Source organism: Canis lupus, chromosome 22, assembly GCF_048164855.1.
Source record: "Canis lupus baileyi chromosome 22, mCanLup2.hap1, whole genome shotgun sequence".
NCBI lineage: Eukaryota > Metazoa > Chordata > Mammalia > Carnivora > Canidae > Canis > Canis lupus.
In genome coordinates this window covers 5,640,034-5,658,967 of record NC_132859.1, presented here as the reverse complement: position 1 = coordinate 5,658,967, position 18,934 = coordinate 5,640,034, and the positions used below count along the sequence as shown (strand labels likewise).

General features: G+C 36.3%; 1 protein-coding gene across 50 annotated transcripts in view; it reads left to right on the top strand.

The window, feature by feature from the left end:
* The window catches only part of MBNL1 (muscleblind like splicing regulator 1), a 203,457-nt gene extending 185,722 nt beyond the window's left edge, over window positions 1–17,735 (top strand). For 29 of the 50 annotated variants that reach the window (XM_072792257.1, XM_072792236.1, XM_072792234.1 and 26 more), the window contains 4 exons: window positions 7,455–7,490; window positions 8,178–8,272; window positions 11,255–11,329; window positions 14,282–17,735. In XM_072792257.1, the coding sequence (XP_072648358.1) occupies window positions 7,455–7,490; window positions 8,178–8,272; window positions 11,255–11,311 (188 nt within the window). In that variant the 3' untranslated portion in view covers window positions 11,312–11,329; window positions 14,282–17,735. Of the gene's footprint in view, window positions 1–7,454; window positions 7,491–8,177; window positions 8,273–10,085; window positions 10,150–11,254; window positions 11,330–14,281 lie in introns of all 50 variants that reach the window. The other 21 variants (XM_072792239.1, XM_072792229.1, XM_072792262.1 and 18 more) reach the window with 4 other exon arrangements.
* Window positions 17,736–18,934: the final 1,199 nt, after the last annotated feature.

Sequence of the window (18,934 nt, the reverse complement as noted above, 5' to 3'; positions counted from 1 at the left end):
CATGATTCCATAGAGTAAATTGGAATTCTATGAAATGACATTTCCAGGTTCGATTTTTATTTTTCAGCCTTTTTGTTTTCAAGGTGAAGAAAAAAAAAAAAAAAAACTTGAAAACTTGACTCTGTGTTCCAGAGCTCTTAAAAAGTGCTCTTACTGGTGCCAACCAGCACATTGCTTAAAAATCATGATTTGCTCCTGACCTAATATTCAAATAGTCCTAAGGCCCCAGGGGGTTTTACACCGACCATTGAGTTATACATTTGTGGTTTCAGTTGATTTCAGCTTAGTCACAGAAACATCCTCTAGAGCTATCCACAAGGGTATAAAATTGAGACACATTAGTCACTTAACTACTTGAAAATTTATTATTTTTACTCTTCATACAGAAGAAGAAGCACATATTAAATTTCTGGTAATCTGGAATTCAACCAACTGCAGACTCTAATCCCATTTTCTTCTTTACCTCTTAACCTTTCTAAAATGATTACCATGGGTCCAGAGATTTATTTAATAGGATGATTTTATCTTACTCATTGAATGAATAAATTAATGAGGAAGTGTGTAGGTCAGAAGGTCCAGCATCATTAGTATATTATCCTATATAGACAGTCCTTAGATGCATTGGGTTCATAATGCCGTGAGGGGATGTGATTATTTATTTTTGAATAATGAACAAAAGAATATATTGCATTCACCTTAGCTTTTATTGCTGCTAAGCACACCTTTTTATTTATTTATTTATTTATTTATTTATTTATTTATTTATTTATTTATTTTATTTTTTTTTTTTTTAAGCACACCTTTTTACACTTAGTTTTTACACTTCTAAGTACAACTTTTTATACAGCTCATCTCTGAAGTCTGGCCATCCATATGTAGAATATGGTTCAACATTCAATGAACCAGAGTATCTGGAGTATTCCATGAGTTAAAACAGCGTATGCCTTGAGCACTATGGGTAAAATATTTGTACTCATGAAATAGTATCTATCAAGATGCTGTTTGTCCATTTGAGACTACAGATTACATCTGTAGGGTATTTATTACATTCAGAGGAGAAAATCCCTCTTATATTTTATATATATTCCTCTTATTATTTTAGAGATTAACACTTTTTTCTCGACATATATAGATTTTTTGGAGATTTCCACAATTTGATCTTTTTGCTTTTTTCTTTTTTGCTTTTACATAAATTACTGTGCCCCTAGACTTATGCTGTCTTCAATAAAGTAATCAATTTCTCTATAGTCTGATGGCTAAACAAAGTTTAAAGAGATTGTAGGTAGTAGCTCCTGTAATGTCTTTCAAGTAACCAAAAATTATTTTAGTCGGTTTATTCTCATCGAATAAAACATTGCCATTCAAGGTGAATTTCTTTATTTAAAATCTAAACATTAAAAAGATCTAACTTCTTCTATGTGTTTTTAAGGAAATCTAACATTTTTGGCTTATTAAACGGGTTTTACATTAATTTCTCCAACATTCTAATAACTGAGGACTTTTCTAAATGAACTTAACCATTAATTAGATGTTATTTATGACAGTAGTCTCTTCCCTAGCAAGGCTTTTAGTCTGTGGATAAGACAGAGCAAAAGATGCTAGGTAAGGAATCTCAGGGAAAAACAAACACGTTCATAATTCAAAATCATCCTTATCTCTCTGTTCTAGAAACTAAGCATCGTTAATTTAAATAAAACGTGTCACCACATATTGAAATGTCCTGAAACTGTTAAGGTATACCTGAGTTTGTAGATGAATTTTGCATCAGAGTGATAGGAAATTACGGCAACAGTAATATAAAATTACATTTGTTTGTAACCCAGTTTTAAAGGGCTTAACCTTTATTAGTCATGTCATCAGAAGTAGGTAATACCTTCATCATTCTTTTAAAATATTGTCATTATAGTCATATGTGCTTGTGTACAAAAAAAAAAAAAATGGCTCTGTGACATTAAGAGGTTAAAATGGATGGCCCATCTTTACTTGTGCCAACCCACTTTGTCGGGTAGCCAGAAAGGAAAGAAATATTTGTAATGCAGAGAATGTAAACTAAAAATGCCTTAGAAGTCAGGCAGGAAACAAACAAATGGAATGAGAAATAAATCAAGCACTGTGGGGTGCGGGAGGCCCTGGGGAGCACAGCCCCAATCTAAAGGGGACGGTGAATGTTTTGACTCAGCCTTTAATGGCCTCAGAGGAATATCTGCCTGGCAGGTTGTACCTGTTGCACACTGCACGCCCTTTGTGGCTCCATTTACATAATAGGGTAATTGTGTCCCTGCCTCCCGCACTTGGTCATGCAAACCTGTATAGTTGAATGTAGTGGCCCCGATGTTCATCCGGTATTGCCAGATCTTCTTGTTGTTGTTGTTGTTGTTGTTGTTGTTGTTGTTTTTCAGTTATTTACCTCATTTGGATGTTCATCTGTGAAATTTCTCAATTTTTAAAATTTTTCCAACTAATTCAATCTCTTAAATGCTCTGAGAACAAGAGGACATCCATCCCGCCACAAATTCCTGTAATCTTACACATATCTAGGAGAAGAGGAAGTTTATTTTCCAAAGACTATGTTATTCTGCAGGCATACAGATGAATTACATGATCAGAGCATCCCAGCTGCCCACAATATAATAATTTTTGCAACTTAGAGTTTTAGAGCTCTGTAATCTCTTACTTTGTTTATAGCTTCAGGGATGTGTAGGTCTTTTTCATTGAAGTTACCGTGAAGCATAATTGCCTAAACCAATAGAGGAGGTGACTAGGTAGCTGGCAAAAGATCAGAGTTCAGTGGCAAGCCAGGTAGCCAGGTTAAAAAAAAAAATTACTATGTATCATAACTTTTAATAACAAAATTGAATTTAGGTGGTGTCTACCTATCTATCATCCATCCGTGCATGTCCTCCTCCATCCATTTATCCATCTGTCCTTCCAACCATCTATCTCATCTTCCCTCTTATCCTCCTTTCCTCCTCCCTTCTCTCTCATCCTCCTTACCTCCCTTCCTCTTTTTCTTCCTCTATCCTTCCCCATTTTCCATCCATCCGTCTACCCATCCACCCACTCATTGATCCATCCATCCACCTATCCATCCATCCATCCATCCATCCATCCATCCATCCATCCATCCATCGAGTCAATAAATATTGATTGTATGCCACATGGTATGCCAGTACTGACACTAGGGATTACAAACCCATGACCCAGGAGCTAAACCTAACATCCAAGAATATTTGTCTAAGAACGTTTCAATAAAAGCAAAATGTAAATCCTTTGGAAGGTCTGCATACTCTCCAGTGCCAAGTCGCACAACTCCCTATTGCTTCGGCCCGGTTGTTTCACACATTTTGTTCAGAAGAGCTACCTCTGTTGAGTGTTTGCTCTGTGCCCTACTACACTGGATACTCTATATACGTTAGCTCCTTTTTTTTATTCCCTCACAACAACCCCAAAAGGTTGACATTATTATTCCCATTTTACCAGTGAGTAATTTGGAGCCTAGAGTGGTCCAGTGATTGACTCCAAGTTGCATGGCTTGCAAGGTTTCGATAGAACTTGAAATCGGGTCAGGTAGGTTTGAGTCAGTGTCTCAATATCTGTGAGCTCTTTACATGAAATCCTAAAAAATGATTTGGCCTAACAGAGGAAGTACGCCTTATTGATAACCTGACTCTATGACTGCTGTTTTATACCCTCCATCACATTTAAAAACAAACAAAAATACCAGATGAGGCTCACATTCAAGCTTTTTTTTCCTTTTTTTTTTTTTTTTTCAGTTTTAGGTGTATACTACTTTTTTAAAATCTTCACCCTTTAAGACTAAATTGATTATCCCTACAGATTATGCAAATCTAAGATCTACTTATGCTGTAGGTATGAATTTCACCCCCAAAATTAGAGTAGGTAAGAAGTATCACTGTTAGGTAACATCAGTTTATTTTCTTGAATTTAAATCATGTCCACCTCTAAACTCTAAGCTCACTGTATTGGATAGAAATATCAGACATTACAAGGATTCTGGGACCTTCTCCTCACATCTCTTCCCTCCCATTCCCACCTTCAAAGAGAGGTCTTGTGCAGTCCAGCAGGGTAGCCAGGCTGTGCATCCTCCACCCATTAGCCAGCACTGGTCCCTGCCTGTGTGATCATTGCCCCTGCTTCCAGGGTCTCAGCAGGGCAGGCATTCCAGAGCTCCCGGGGCTGCCTCGGGTACAGTCATGCTTGCCTGAGCTCCATAGCCCTGTAAGCAGCCCATTTCTTTGACAACCTGGGCCTACAGGCTGGTTGTGGAAGAACAGGCTGTGTGCCCAACTACTCATGGACCCTGCAGACTCCCCGCCTCTGCATCTTGAGGGCTTCCCCCCCCCCCACCTTTCTCCTTTACTGGTTTTGCTTAATTGCTGTCCTCAGAAGCACACCTCTCTTCTCTCCTCCTAGCATTATTGCCCTCAGTGTGGGTTTAGGATTAGGAAAAAAAAAAATCTAAAAAATAAGGGTCCCTTATTGAAGCAACTTCAGCTTTGGCTTATGTTGCAACTTACCAGACATGAAGAAACAGAGGGAGGGCCTTAGAAATTTTCTTTGGGGATGATGTGGAGGTGAGCGGGGAGGTGCAGAAGGATGAAAACAGGGGAAAACAGGAACAAAAAAATTCCCAGCTTGTCACTTTTATTATAATCAATGAAATTCATGCAGACGGTTTACTTGAAACTCAGCATAGCGATCATAAATCAGGCTGGGGAGTTTAAATCCAGCTCCCCCACAAGTTATGATCTCTCTGTACCTTGATTTTTCCCCCACATATAAAATGGGGTTCCTAATGGTAATTATTTCATAAGGTTGTGTTTACGTGAGTCTTAAACGTAATTCCATAAAACAGTCTCTTAAAGCACTTTCATAGGCAGGTCTGAGAGTTTAGAATAAAGCCTGGAAGGTAGTAGCACTAGGTTTTATTTGTTGTTCTTTGAATTCAGTAGCGCAGCGTAATAGAATTCAAAACACTGAATAGAAACAGCAAGGAACTGTATGAAGCTCTTGCTGTGTTGTGAACTTTTAGCTCTAAATGACACAAGTTTAGGCCTCAAGGATACACATTTTGGAAGACCTTACATCAGCTTTATACTTCTAATCTTAAATAGGCTTGAATTATCACATCCAAATTCAGACCTCCAACCAAATCTCCGTTAGACTCCCTTTTTCTCTCTTCTACCTCTTTCCCTTCTCCTTGAGGTATTTTTAACTGTGCAGGCGTCGTGTTTTTTAAATTACCTTCCCACTTGTTCCTCCTGCATCTTCCAACAGTATTGCAGTCCTCAGAAAACACATCAGTCTGCCATGCAAATATCAGGGGAAATTTGAAATTGGCAAATACGTTCACTTAAAATCTGCCTCGTGTTGAAAATTAAGGGAAAAAATTTCAATTGGCTATTCGTGCATCACTATTAGTAAATCAACCCATTTGATGTAAAGATGGATATTATGGTCATTTCAAAGTGATTTTTGGTTTTGGTAAGTGGGTCCTACAGCATTATGTCTTCATTTTTGTGCGTTATTGCACCTGGCTAGTATTTTCATTGCTGCCTTATGTTTATTTGCTGCCAATCCCTCTCAAAACTGTGTGCACTGGTTATAATGGTAACGAGGAAGATAACTCAAACTAAAACTCAAACCATAGCAGCTTCAGACAGAGAGGAGAGTTAACTCACTTTCAGCATGTGCAGGCTACATTATGCATGGGATGAAATATAATAGGCAAATTGCAGCATCATAATAAATAGTAAATTTAAAACATATAACCTGGACAGTATTTAAACTGGCCTTAAATCCTTGAATACCACAGTATTGTTCTTCATTCATCTTTCCATCCTCTCTCTCCCAGTCCTCTTGCCCCACCTTGAGAGGATAATGATTTCACAGGATCTAGACCCAGGATTAAATTTCGCTTGCTCTACTGTCTCAAATTAACGTCTTTGTTGTTACTGGTCTGTTTCTGTTGTTGTCTTTTACAAGTCTTTGACTCAATAGTAGTAGCAAATGATAGAGATCTTCAAGTGTCTTAAAAAAAAAAAAAAAAAAAGAATGCCTGTCAGGATGATATTACTCCACCTGAGAGGATGCCTCCCTAGCCCCTTCCCCGAGTTTAATCACTGATCATTGTGCCCAGGGTCTAATTGTGATAACAGACTAATTGCAGCTGTTACAGGGATGCCAGTTCGGTAATCCGTGTTTCTCAATGGCAGCTTTGTTTTGTAGGGCCATCTCTGACAAGGCTCAATTGGCAGATATTTTTCTAACAAATGTTCATCCCAGATGCTGCTAGTGTTTAAATAGGATGTGCCAAGATCTAGATAGAAATATAAAATCATTTGATATTTTAAAACCTAGAAATCTAAAATAATCTCATAGAAAGAACAGTAGTTCTTTATGTGGGAAGCGCCCTGTACTTGGTAAAAAAAAAAAAAAAAAAATCTATTTCGCAATGTTTATATGTAAAAGAGAACAGGGACTGTATACATAATATTTTAACATCGTGGTTGGAACAATCGAGACATCACAGTTAACCCCCCGTATGCGATGTATATATCTTCATTATGTCCCATTCAGGGTTTTTAATTGAAGTCCAGTCAATGATTTCTTGCACATGACATTTTCTAGAATATTTGCTATTCCAAGAAGTCCTGAAGGTCTAAACCCGCAGTGAAAAAACCAGTCTGTCTCCTCAGATACCTATTAAGCAAACCAATTTGAGACCTACACGTATATCCCCTCTAAATGTTCTTCCTACATTTAAATTCCAAACAAAAGCGATGTAGAAGTTTCACTTTCTCTTTATGCATAATTTATTGTTTGGTATCCCTCCAAATAAAATTCCTGTATGGATGGATGATCACAACCCCTTCCGTGTCTGTGTGGTTGCTGCTACAGTGAACAGGGAGATAAAACCAAGGGAATGACAATGAGTGTTTTGGTTTTATTACATTGTTAAGCCAGTTTTGTGCATTGGATTACCTAGCATTTTAATAATAAATAATTTCTCTGATTATTGAACATGTGCTCAATATAAAGAAAATGTTCATATAGTCTTATGTTGAAGTCAGAAATAGCAAAGCCGCCAGATGGCTAGGAACCAGATTAAAACAAAACAAATTAACAATATTATTTTTAAAAGAATTAAGCAAACTTTTCCCCCAAATACTTTTATTTATAGGCAGCAATTAGGAGAAACAAAGTGTACCAGCACACAGTTAAACTGGCTTTTATTCTTCACTTGAGACTAGTTCTAATTGATCACTGTGCTATTGTATGATTTGATTGTGCTGACAGTTACATGCCACTGTTCCCATAATAACAATTTTTCTTCTTTGTTCAAATGAATTTCCTAATTACACGTGTGATGGGATGTTTTAATTCTTTTCCCTTTTCAAATCCACCTTCCTGTTGCAATGCATGATGGGCAGGCTCAATATTGTGCATGACACCCGCTACAAGTGTTGGTAGGTGCCAGCTTTGTTTCTTGATTATCTTAAACCTATGGTGCACCTCACAGCCCCTCAAAATCCACTGCTAAGTTTAACTTATATCTATTGGGCAAGTCCATTTCCCTTTTACTAACACCTGTCAATTAAATGCCATTTTCTATTTAATTGACATGGACTCACATAAATGTTTTCTTTACACACAAGTTTCCTTTAGTCACCTTTGGTGGATTTTGATTGGACTATGAGTTCTGGTGTGTAAAAAAAGAAAAATCTGTATCATAAAAGTAATATATTTGTGTATTTTTATAATAATAAATAAGAAAAATACGTTCAAACAGATAACTGTATAAATGAAGTAAATAGCCTGTATTTTGACGTAGATTTTGAATGTCTGACTATGAACACTATATGAAATTCTTGTTTTTGACGTAGCAAATTAAGCCTGTTGTGTCAATTTTCTTGATTTGATGGTAACAAGCTTTTTTTCCCCTTTTTTTTCTCTTTCATCCCCTTTCCCCTTCTCTCCTTGGAATGTTGTCCTGCTTTGCGCTGTGATTGCATGTCACTCGCTGGTGATGATGTCCCGTCACATGGCTTATTGCTGTGATAAATACCATGCCCAATTATCTCCTCCATGTTGCCATGGTTTCCATATTGCTACACTCTTCTGTATGTTTGCTTATATGATTTTCCCTCCGAAAGTTCCCATGGTGCACGGTGCTACGCCAGCCACTGTGTCCGCAGCAACAACATCTGCCACAAGTGTTCCCTTCGCTGCAACAGCCACAGCCAACCAGGTTTGCTAATTTACAGCTTTGTTTCTTAAAAACCAACTCTAATAGGGCTCGATCCAACAGCCCTTACGCACGTGGATTTCCCATTGAGGTCAGTGGGAGTCGTGTGTACGTGAGGGCTGTAGTGGGTGCTTTAATAGCATGGGGTTTCAAAGATACCTCTTGTTGGCCTACACATTCTCTCTATGATGAGCAGCAGAATGCTTTTATGCCATTTATAAGTGCTCCAAAGTTGTCGCGGCTCCATTTCTAAAGCTACTAAAATGATATTTACACAAGCAATTCTCATTTGGTCTCAATCGTGCAGGTATTTTGACCAACCAAAAATGCAGGTAATTGTAGGTTTTTATTAGAACCATCTGCTATATACAATTTCTTAGTTCTCGCCTAAATTCTTAACATAAAAAGCAAAATGTTTAAACATGTCATATATGCCACAAATGACCAGTCTTGTAAATAGAGTTCGTTATAAATTCATTACAGTTTCATTTGATAAGCAGATTGTATATTCAGAATAAATTAGGTTGGTGTCCAGGTTTGATGCTCAATGCTTTCAACAAAACACATACACATGCAAAACAAAACAAAACAAAAAACCTATGCGCTCTTATTGCTATAATTAGCCAGCATAGGTTTTGGAGAGCTATAAAGGAAAAGAGGTAATATGGTAAATTGAGTCATTCGGTGTTCCATACAAGTTTGTAGAGTAACAGTTTCACAGATTACTCATAAGGAAATGGGGCCGGTTTCAGAAATTTGAATTTTATGATGTACGGGAATGACTGCTCAAAAGAAAATTATTATTAAAATATTTAAAAGTTAAAAACCGACATTGATTCAACGCTCTCTGATCCTATTTTGAGTTGTGCTTTAGAAAATAACAGTTGACTCAAAGTCAAACTTACGTGAAGTCGGCTTTGACTTCAACGTATAGGCACGTTCGTTACGAAAGCAAAGTTCAGTAAGGTTTAGAGCCAAGTCAAATTTCAGATAACCACAGACTAAGGCTCACTGTAGCCAAATGAGGCCAAAGAACCAGTATCAGATGGGAATCAACACGTGGCCCCTTGGGAAGAGAAGGCCAGTTAAGTGCCATCTGAATCTGTGGTTAACTGCTGCGAGAGGTAGCCACCCTGGTTTCTGCGGTACACCATGTACTGTTGAAGAACTGTAAGCTATTAGTGCAGCCATTAAAAACTTTCAAAAGCAGCATGCCAAAATGGGCGTATTTTAAAGTTTCAGACAAGCTTTAAACATTTCTTGGCAAAGAATCATTAGTTTTTCTGAAGCTTGTCAAAATAGCCCTGGATTTATGCTAACACATCAGACTCATTTACAAGAATACTAGATTGTGCATATGTGGCATGTTAGTAAGTAATCTATGGCAGAAATTTCTTAATGGATTCAATGCAGTCCATTTGTGGTGCAAATCAATGATGCTGAGCTCTGTGCGTGTACCATGTATGACTACAGAATTGCTGGTGTAAGCAGAACTATAGCAAAGCAAATTTCAACATGCCCTGGGCCACCTGGGTTGTAGGGGACACTTTACTTTTTGCATTGTGCTGTGACCATTTCATGCATAATCTTGGGTCTTCATACTGTTTTACAACCAAAAGAAAGAAAAGGGAAATGGATATATATATACACACATATATTATATCTACATATACATACATATGTATATGCCTACAGTATATTAGCAATGCTGGAAATAGCTGATGCCACAAAATGCAGCCTGCATGCATGCAGAAGTTTATAGCTGGCCCTTCATCTGCATCGATTGGTGTTGAAGGTCCTTGGTATGTTTCGACAGCCCCATCCTTGATGCTTCTACACTGTTGGGTGCAACATCCTGTCCTGCAGCAGCAGGAAAAATGGTATGAGAAGCTTCATTATGCTTGGAGCACATTTTCGTGCCATTTGCCAATGCTGTAAAACTGTGTAAAGATGTCAGCTGAGAAATGGAAATAAAATAGAGACATATTAATTTACACTCCAGACTGCAGAATTGTAATATGTTGGATTAGTCTAGGACATCTAAATTGAAACAACAGCAACAAAATGCCTTCATGTATGTGATTTCCCTCTTCGCCCATCAACCTTGCCGAGATGGGATCAGTGCCATTTTATAGATGAAGAAACTGTTAACCATAGAGTAATTAAGTGCTTGGCTCAAAGTAACACGGCCAAGAAGTGGATCCACTCGTGTTAGAACCCTTTTCACTCCTCTGACGGTCTCACTCTACCGTGCAGCCTTCTCCCAGGTTAGCAGCCATAATTCTGGGTTGGAGGAAAATCTGGCTACAAATTGGAAGTTCATTGCTTTGGGGACCATTGCAATAAGGCACCTCTGTATTGATTTCTTACTATATTTTTTCCTCAAGTTTTTTTTTTAATTCTCTTGCCCATTTATAATATGATAAAATGTGCAATCCAGATTCAGAAATATGTTTTGAAATGAACCTGTGCTCTTATCTGGTTCCTTTGAAATGCTCCTTTAAAATCTTTACCTTGGTATTTTTAATTTGGAAAAAAAGAGAAAAAAAGTTAGGGAACCGTAAGTTGAACGAAAATGTTAGAAATTGGTTGCACAAAAATAGGCGAGGCATTTCCTACTTTGATTTCTGGATTACTAAAAAAACCGAAACCACAGGTGTGTGTGTGTGTGTAGGCCAACAAAAAGGGCTTCTTTCAATTACTGCTGTGCATGAAATTTTGGTAGTTTTACTTCTCTTACTTCCTAAAAACTGATAACTTTTATAGAATAGTCTTTAACACAAAGGTTTTAAACAATGAGTTGCTACTTGGACATTAAGTTTATATTAACTTATTGTTATGTTGGCCAGATAAGGACTGTCACCTCACAGCTGAATTTCACTTTTCTTAAAAAAAAAAAAAAAAACTTAATATTAAAATGTTTTCATCTCTTGGTTGTTGGCTTGCTTGCATGGATCATTCATCAAATAATTTTTTATTTGCTAGATACCCATAATATCTGCCGAACATCTGACTAGCCACAAGTATGTTACCCAGATGTAGAATTTTCATCACTAAACAGTAAGTTCATTATGTCATATATAGTGTGTACTTGTAGTGTTTCTTTTTTAAGATAACATTTGTATGATGCACTTGAGAAAATTTTGCAAAACTTCAGAGAAAATATGTATTTTATTTTATTTTTATTATTTTTAAAATTCTGTATCATCAAATATTTATTGAACACCTGCCTAGAGACTGGCTCAGTTCTATAAGTAGAATGTACAAGCGAATTAAACAAAGCTCAGATGAATGAATATGTTTATAACCCAGCATATGTTACGGTACTGAAGGTTCTGAGCAGAATAAGGAAGATCTCCCATTTTTATCTTAAAACGGCTTATAAGGAATTTTATTACACACATTTACAGTAGACATGTTAATATCACTTAAATATACATAATACTTAGGGAAAATAAATTTTGCTTTTAGTTCGTATTAGAAATAAACACAAGTGTGAGAAAAAAAAAATGTGATTTAAAACTAAATAGGTGGCCTAGATCAGGGGTTGGCAAACTTTTTCTGAAAAGCCCAGATAGTAAATATTTGTGGCCGTGTGGACCATATGGCTTCTGTTTCCACTCTTTCCTGCTGCAGCTCAGCCACTGAGCACGGAGTGGCTGGATGTGGCATATAAATGAAAGGCTGTGGCTGTCACCCAATAAAACTTTATTTATAAAACTAGGCAGCAGGTAGGAGTTTGCTGAGCCCTGGTGTAGGTCATCGTTTATTTTATTTTATTTTTTTTTCTAAATCCTAAATGAGAACATGTACCTGCCTCCCCCCACACACAGGGTCATCCAGATATAAAGAGTTGGACTTTAAATAAGTATATACACACACTCACGTATGTGCATGCACGTACATCTGTGCATCCAAGTGAGTTTCAGGTACTTCAGGGTAGTCAGTTGCCTTAGAGGATTGCACAGTTCTGAAAATGTTGCCATTGCTCAGAGATAATTTGAAAGTCTTCTGCTTTTCCTTCAAACACGTTGACTTAGGGGGCCATTTTTCATCCTTCCTTAGAGGTGATCTTATATTCAGAATGTGTGCATTCAGGCTATCATATATATACTCAGAATATTTCTTATATTTATCTTTTTAAAAGATTTTATTTACTTATTCATGAGAAGACAGTGAGAGAGAGAGAGAGAGAGAGAGAGGCAGAGGGAGAAGCAGGCTCCATGCAGGGAGCCTGATGTGGGACTCGATCCCGGGACCCCAGGACCTTGCCCTGGGCCGAAAGCAGGCACTAAACTGCTGAGCCACACGGGGATCCCCTATTTCTTATATTTAAAAAGAGCCACCACGTTTAAAAACTGAACCTGGCCATAAGATGGGCGATCCTTCTTTGTTGCTTCCTTTCATGTATCTGAACACATTTACCAATGACTTTTTTTTTTTTTTTGGTACTGTGTGTTACTATGTGCTCCCATGTCAGTGAGATCAAGATGAATAGACAATGGGATAAAAGATGGACATTTTAGCACACTTTATTAAAATAAGTTTGAACAAATTTCTCTTGGAGCAAAGATGAAGGAGCAATTTTTTTTTTTTTCCAGCAGAGTCCGAAAATAAGTGAATTGGGAGCAATGATGGTTGCGATAGAGAGAAGGGCAGAGTGAGGGCCTTTGAGAAGGGACACTGTGCCAAGTGAGGGCGTGGTAGCCGAGAACCAGTTTCTGAGACCCTTGTGGATAATAATCCACAGCAATAACTGTGCAAAGGTTGAGCCCATGCAGGAGAAGAGGATAGACGATATTTGAGAGCCATCCCAGAAGTAGCTACCAAAGACATGCTGTAATCGTGAATTAAATTACTGAAAATGATTTTTGTCTACTTCATAAGCTTTCTCTGTAATCTGATAATCATCCTGAACGAGAGCCACATTTTTTAATAAGCACATTACTTTGTAGTTATGTAGGTTTGGAAGGAAAGTCCTCCTTTTGACAGGTTTAAAAAAGATCTACTTCAAGCTTTTGTAGTCAATTGGGTACGCTTGGTATGTATACATGTAACTGTGTTTATTTCTGAGCAATAATCCAGGTTGAAAAAAAAATGATACCAAATGGCCATTAGTTTATCAATTAGCAAGCAAGTGGATGTGTCTGTATTGATTGAAGCTTAGGCTCTTAATGTTCTTAGACTCTTAATGTTTCTTGGATTTAGGGGGGAAAAAGATCCCAAACTTTAAATGATCCAAAACAGTTACTTAGAGTATCATTTTTCCCCAAACACACACCGGCTAAGCACCCAAATATGAGGAGTTGTGTTTAATAGGACTTAAGTTGCATGGATTTTCATTTTGTGGGGCCGAATCATTACTCTTGAAACCTGTTAAACCATAAAAGAGATGAATTAAAGTGAGCTCAAATTCTGGCCCCCACTGACTCTGCCACCACGTTATGCCCCTCGATTTTGCAGATTGTACCTTGAGCTCAGTACAGGGTGACATTTGAGCAGAGCCCCCATCTTGCTTGCTTGCTTTATTTCTTTTATTTTATTTTATTTTATTTTATTTTATTATTTTATTTTATTTTATTTATTTTAATTTTATTTATTTTATTTTTTATTTTATTTTATTATTTTATTTTATTTTATTATTTTATTTATTTTATTTTATTTATTTTATTTTATTTTATTCTGTTTTATTTTATTTTATTATTTTATTTATTTTTATTTATTTTATTTATTTTATTTTATTTATTATTTTATTTTATTTTTTTATTTTATTTTATTTTTCCCCAGTTTTATTAAGCCGTGCATGTCCTTCCATTCTCTTAGAGCTGTACATTTAGGTCCACTTGCACTTGTGAAGCCTTTGTTGTTGTTGTTGTTGTTGTTGTTTTTATGGGAAGATACAACGACATAACGTGTACTTTAAATCAAGAAATGCGATTTTCATAGTAAGTATGTCCTGGAAACTGCTTTATTGTCTGTTTTAACAAAGATTATCTCTTTTTTCCCTTGTAGATCATACTAAAGAGGAAAGGACAGTGTGCTTGGTTAGAGTAAAGGACGAGGTCATTAGCCATATTGTATATACCGTCAAGCAACACACACAAAAACCCCTCAGCCACAAGACATCCACATATTGCATGTTACCCAGAAGAAAAGACAACATGGAAATCCACTGCACACTGTTGCCTATACACTTTGTACATTTAATTGATATTTGTGCTGAGGTGATACTCCTGTCTAAAAGAACAACATTGTCTTTCTTTTCTAGCACAGAGTTATGCATTAAAACATGCATACCTAATTCGTTTCCTATCTATTCATGCCATCTGGAAAAGACAGACTATGGTGTAACCATGATTCTATTATGTATTGGTACGTCTGTAGACCAAGATATAATTTTTTAAAAATAAGTTTATTTCTTTCAAGGTTTACAAATAACAAAGGTGCACCTTGTATTTAAAATTGCCATTATAGATGAGAGCGTGCATGCACAGTCATTTTTGTTTAAGAGTAATATTTTTAATGTAATAGATTTTAAGATGTGGTGAGGGAGGGATCTGACAGAGATGAATGTGCCAAGCAAAACCACAACTGTGTATCTTTTAAAGCACATCATGGCTTTAAGTACCATGTTGTTAAGGATTCTCATGAAGTGCCATAGACTGTACATCAAATTAGAGTATTATTTCTTCAGTGTTATTGTTTTCAGAGCCACATTTTGTTGCTTATTTGCTAGTACTAATCAGTCAAAGGGCACCATTCTTTTTTTTCTTTTTCTTTCTTTTTCTTTATCATCTTTTTTTTTTTTTTTTGAAACCAAAGCTGTCTCAGAAATGGCCAATTTAACTCTACGGTAACAATAGACAGCACAACACAAACTCTCGATACAGATAAACTCACACATACTGGAGATATATATAATAGATATATATATAAAATTATTTTAATGCATTGTAGTGTAATATTTATGCATACTATACTGTATAACATGTTATTCAAAAGGGATATGCCATTTCTGAGACACGATAACAAAAGAAAAATGTTTGAGGAAATTATTTTGCTTCTATTTATAGCTCTGTCAAAAGTCAAAAGACTATAAATGCTTTGCAAAAATGGTTTCACATTTGCTTAAATGCTTCATCACAGTCACATTTAAAATAGTGACTCTAAACAAAGAAGAAAGCAGCACTGTCATCAGATGCATGATAAACCAAAATATGAAAATGGGAAATGTTTAATTAACCTAGTAATTGGGTGGGTTAAGTACATGGGTGAATTTTATATGTGATTTGTTTTGTTTTGTTTTGTTCAGATTAACTGCTTATAGCCTTAGAAAGCCTTTTACAAAATTAAAAAAAAAATAGATGTGCATTCAGTTTTTAAGAATGGATTCATCCAAAGGAATTCCTTTTTTGTGGTTTGGATGTTGCAGCTAGTAAAGGATATTTTTGCTCTGTTCAGCAGTTCTAAAAATTGCTGAAGTAGGGGCCAGGTCACTGGTAGTTATAGTATGGAATGGGAGAAGCGAAAGTTCAGTTATAGAACTTTCCATACTTCCAAGTTTACTGCAAGTTTTTATGCTTGAGAGAGATGCTTTCTAATATAAGACTGATGTGTTGATTTTACTGATTGTACTGTACATCTATTAAAGCCTTAGATTATTACATTACGGGTTGGAACCCATACCAATGTAATTTCAATCATGTTAAGAGAGTAATGGTGACTTCACATGTTATTGTAGTTAGTTACATTATAGAATATTACTTATTTTTCTTGTTAAAATGTAGTTTTTCATTTCCTACATTTATTAGATTTCATTTTCTATTAACAATTGAATACCATTTCAGTTTATAGACTATTGTTTTATTAGATTTTACCGATGAATTTTTCAAAATACAAAAAAAAATTAAAGTAGTTTTTCCTTCATAACATACTCAGTTTTAAATTACATGTAGTGTCATACGAATATTCGTATTATTGTTAACTAAATGATTTATATTTTACTGATTTAATATTAAAGTGTAAGAATGTCAGTCATTGTTAGTTCTTGTCTAGTTTTCATTAAAAAGAACAAAGATCTTTTATATGGATATCTTATAAATATATAATCATTGCTAAGTAAGAAGTTAAGTTGTTGCTATCGCAACAATCCTGGCAGACAATTGAGTAATATTTTGATGATTTATTTTGTTTGTAATTAGTTATTATAAGAAGATCTAGATCCTAGATATTAGAATAAAATTTATTTTCTACTGTATCCATTTCAAATGTTAAAGTATTGTTTAATATTTTTGAAATCCCTGAATATCAGGCCTTGTTATAAATAAGCTGCATAATCAATAAATAGAACAAGGGACTTTTTGTTGATAATCCAAATACTCAAAGTTTACGTAATGAGAATTATAGCGCGTGTGCAAACTCTTGAGGGTTGATTATGCTGCAATTTAGCATGTTGGAACGTCTAGAGAGAAGGTTGACTTTTTGCACTTCTGTATATAGTCAAAAGAGAGAAACCTGTATAATAGTAAGATCTTATTTTGAATAAAAACGTCTATAATTACAAGGAGTTTTGTTAAGGCTAATAAAATGACAGACTGAGCAAAATTGCTTGCAAAAGTGGCACAGAGTTAGCACTCCATACCCCTTCAAACATGTTGCTTTGCTTTATTGTGGACAGCTTGTAGTTTGCCAGGATTTTTTCAGCTGGAAAGATATGCCATCCTTCCGAGATCTCATGACTGACAAAAACTCCATTGGGCCAAATCTGCCTGAAGATCATTACCAAAAATAGCAGGTACTTCAACCATTAAGGTGAAATCATGGATCAGATATTCCGTACATTTTTCAAAACTACTGCATGTTTAAAACTTCAACGGAAAAAAAAAAAAAAGCAAGAGAGAAAGAACTATACTAAGGACATATATTATACAAATCAGTTTCTGCCAATTTCAGTGGTTTATTGTTCACAAAAAAAAAAATCTTCAAAACAAGTATTGACTTTCACAAAATTTAAACCATAAACAGGCAAACCAAACAGCACACCGTAGCTATAGTTGTTATGTGATTGTTTTTTAATTGCCGTAGGATCCTGTTCTTTCAGCAGGTGAAAAAATAAAACACAGTTCAAATTTCACGGTTTTAATTTTCAACTCGAGCACTCAAAAAAGCAAATGTGATAATGGGCACTCGTTTAATGAATTAGTGTATCCAGCCTTCACTCCAGCTGGTTATCATGTTGCACTTATCCGCAACCCTACAGCCTTCATCTGCTGAAAGGACAGATGTGCTTGGTTTTACTATTATGTAATCACAACTTACTTTCTGCTTGTAGTTGCTTAAAATTATGTATTTTGTCTTGGGCTGCAATTTGTTTTATGCTTATTTTATTATTACTGCGATAGTTGACTTTGCTGTATGGAAAAATAAAGTGAAATTGCCCTAATAAAACTTCTCTTTCTTAAGTATATTTGTGTATCTGAGACTGGAGAGTAAATTATTTTTTTGCGCGTTTCGAGTATCCGTGCCTGCCTGTCTTTCGGACCGTATTGATAGGAAAATTCATTATCTGGTTTTAACTGATTGTGAGGAAGACATTCGCTATTTTTCTCACTAATTCTCCTTTGGTACTAAGAGTGAGAATCTGAATCGTGTGACGTTTGTCCGGTATTTTCTGAAAAGTCTTGCCCACCCCTTGCATGATGCTCTTATATGCTCTCCAATATTATTTTGAGTAAAAGTGGGGGGGGATTCTCTTCTATCAGTTCCAGAGCACTGTCTTTGTGGCAAAGAGCTGTTTTGCGTTGGACTTCCCCAGGAGGCTAACCCTGGAAGCCTGGCCATCTAAGGGAACATTTCAGTAATGAAATAATCATTGATTCAGGGGATCAAAGAGGTCGCACACATACAGCTGAGCCAGGCCGTGCCGTCACTTGTGTGTATGTGTGTGTGTGTGTTTGAATTTTTTAAACAATGACTTAAAATTTTGGTTGAAATGAAGGTGTAGGATCCCATATACCTTTGCATTTTGCCATTTCCACTAAGAGCCAGCGAAAGCCAAAGTTCCCATACGAGGAAATTGGCTCATTTGTTCATTCAGGGCCATTTTAGGTGATGGCCAGTTCATATTTGGCCAAAGGCTGCAAATGCTCCTTTGTAGATCTTGGAGGGGCGGGGGGGGGGGGGGGGTTGCAGGTTGTTTTGTTTCTCTAAAACTTACTGCGATGAAAGTAAGTATATTATTCATAATTAATACAATTCTGTTACTATTTGAGTTCTAGAGAACGTTTCTGTTATTCTCAGTGGACCCAACTATTCCAGGGCCACTTAACAAAACATAGAGTAGCTGGCCTGGAGAGAAGTACCTACAGCAGGAGTTTGCAATCTTGGGTGACATCCAACTCTCTCCAATAGTCGTAAGTATTTTGGGTATCTTTGAACTGAAAACGGATTATAGTAAACGAACAGCCATTGTCACATTTTAAATGCTTTAAGCGATCCTGTATCCTATTAATCACAACAGAAAAAGGGTGTTTCCTATATTCCTTTTCCAGACAGCACTTACTGTCCCAGGGGAGCTATTAGTGTGGGGACCACCAGGGGTCCTCAGCTCGCAGGAGGGGACCCCATCTGAGACGTCATTAGTTTCTTATCTGGGGAGCAAAATCA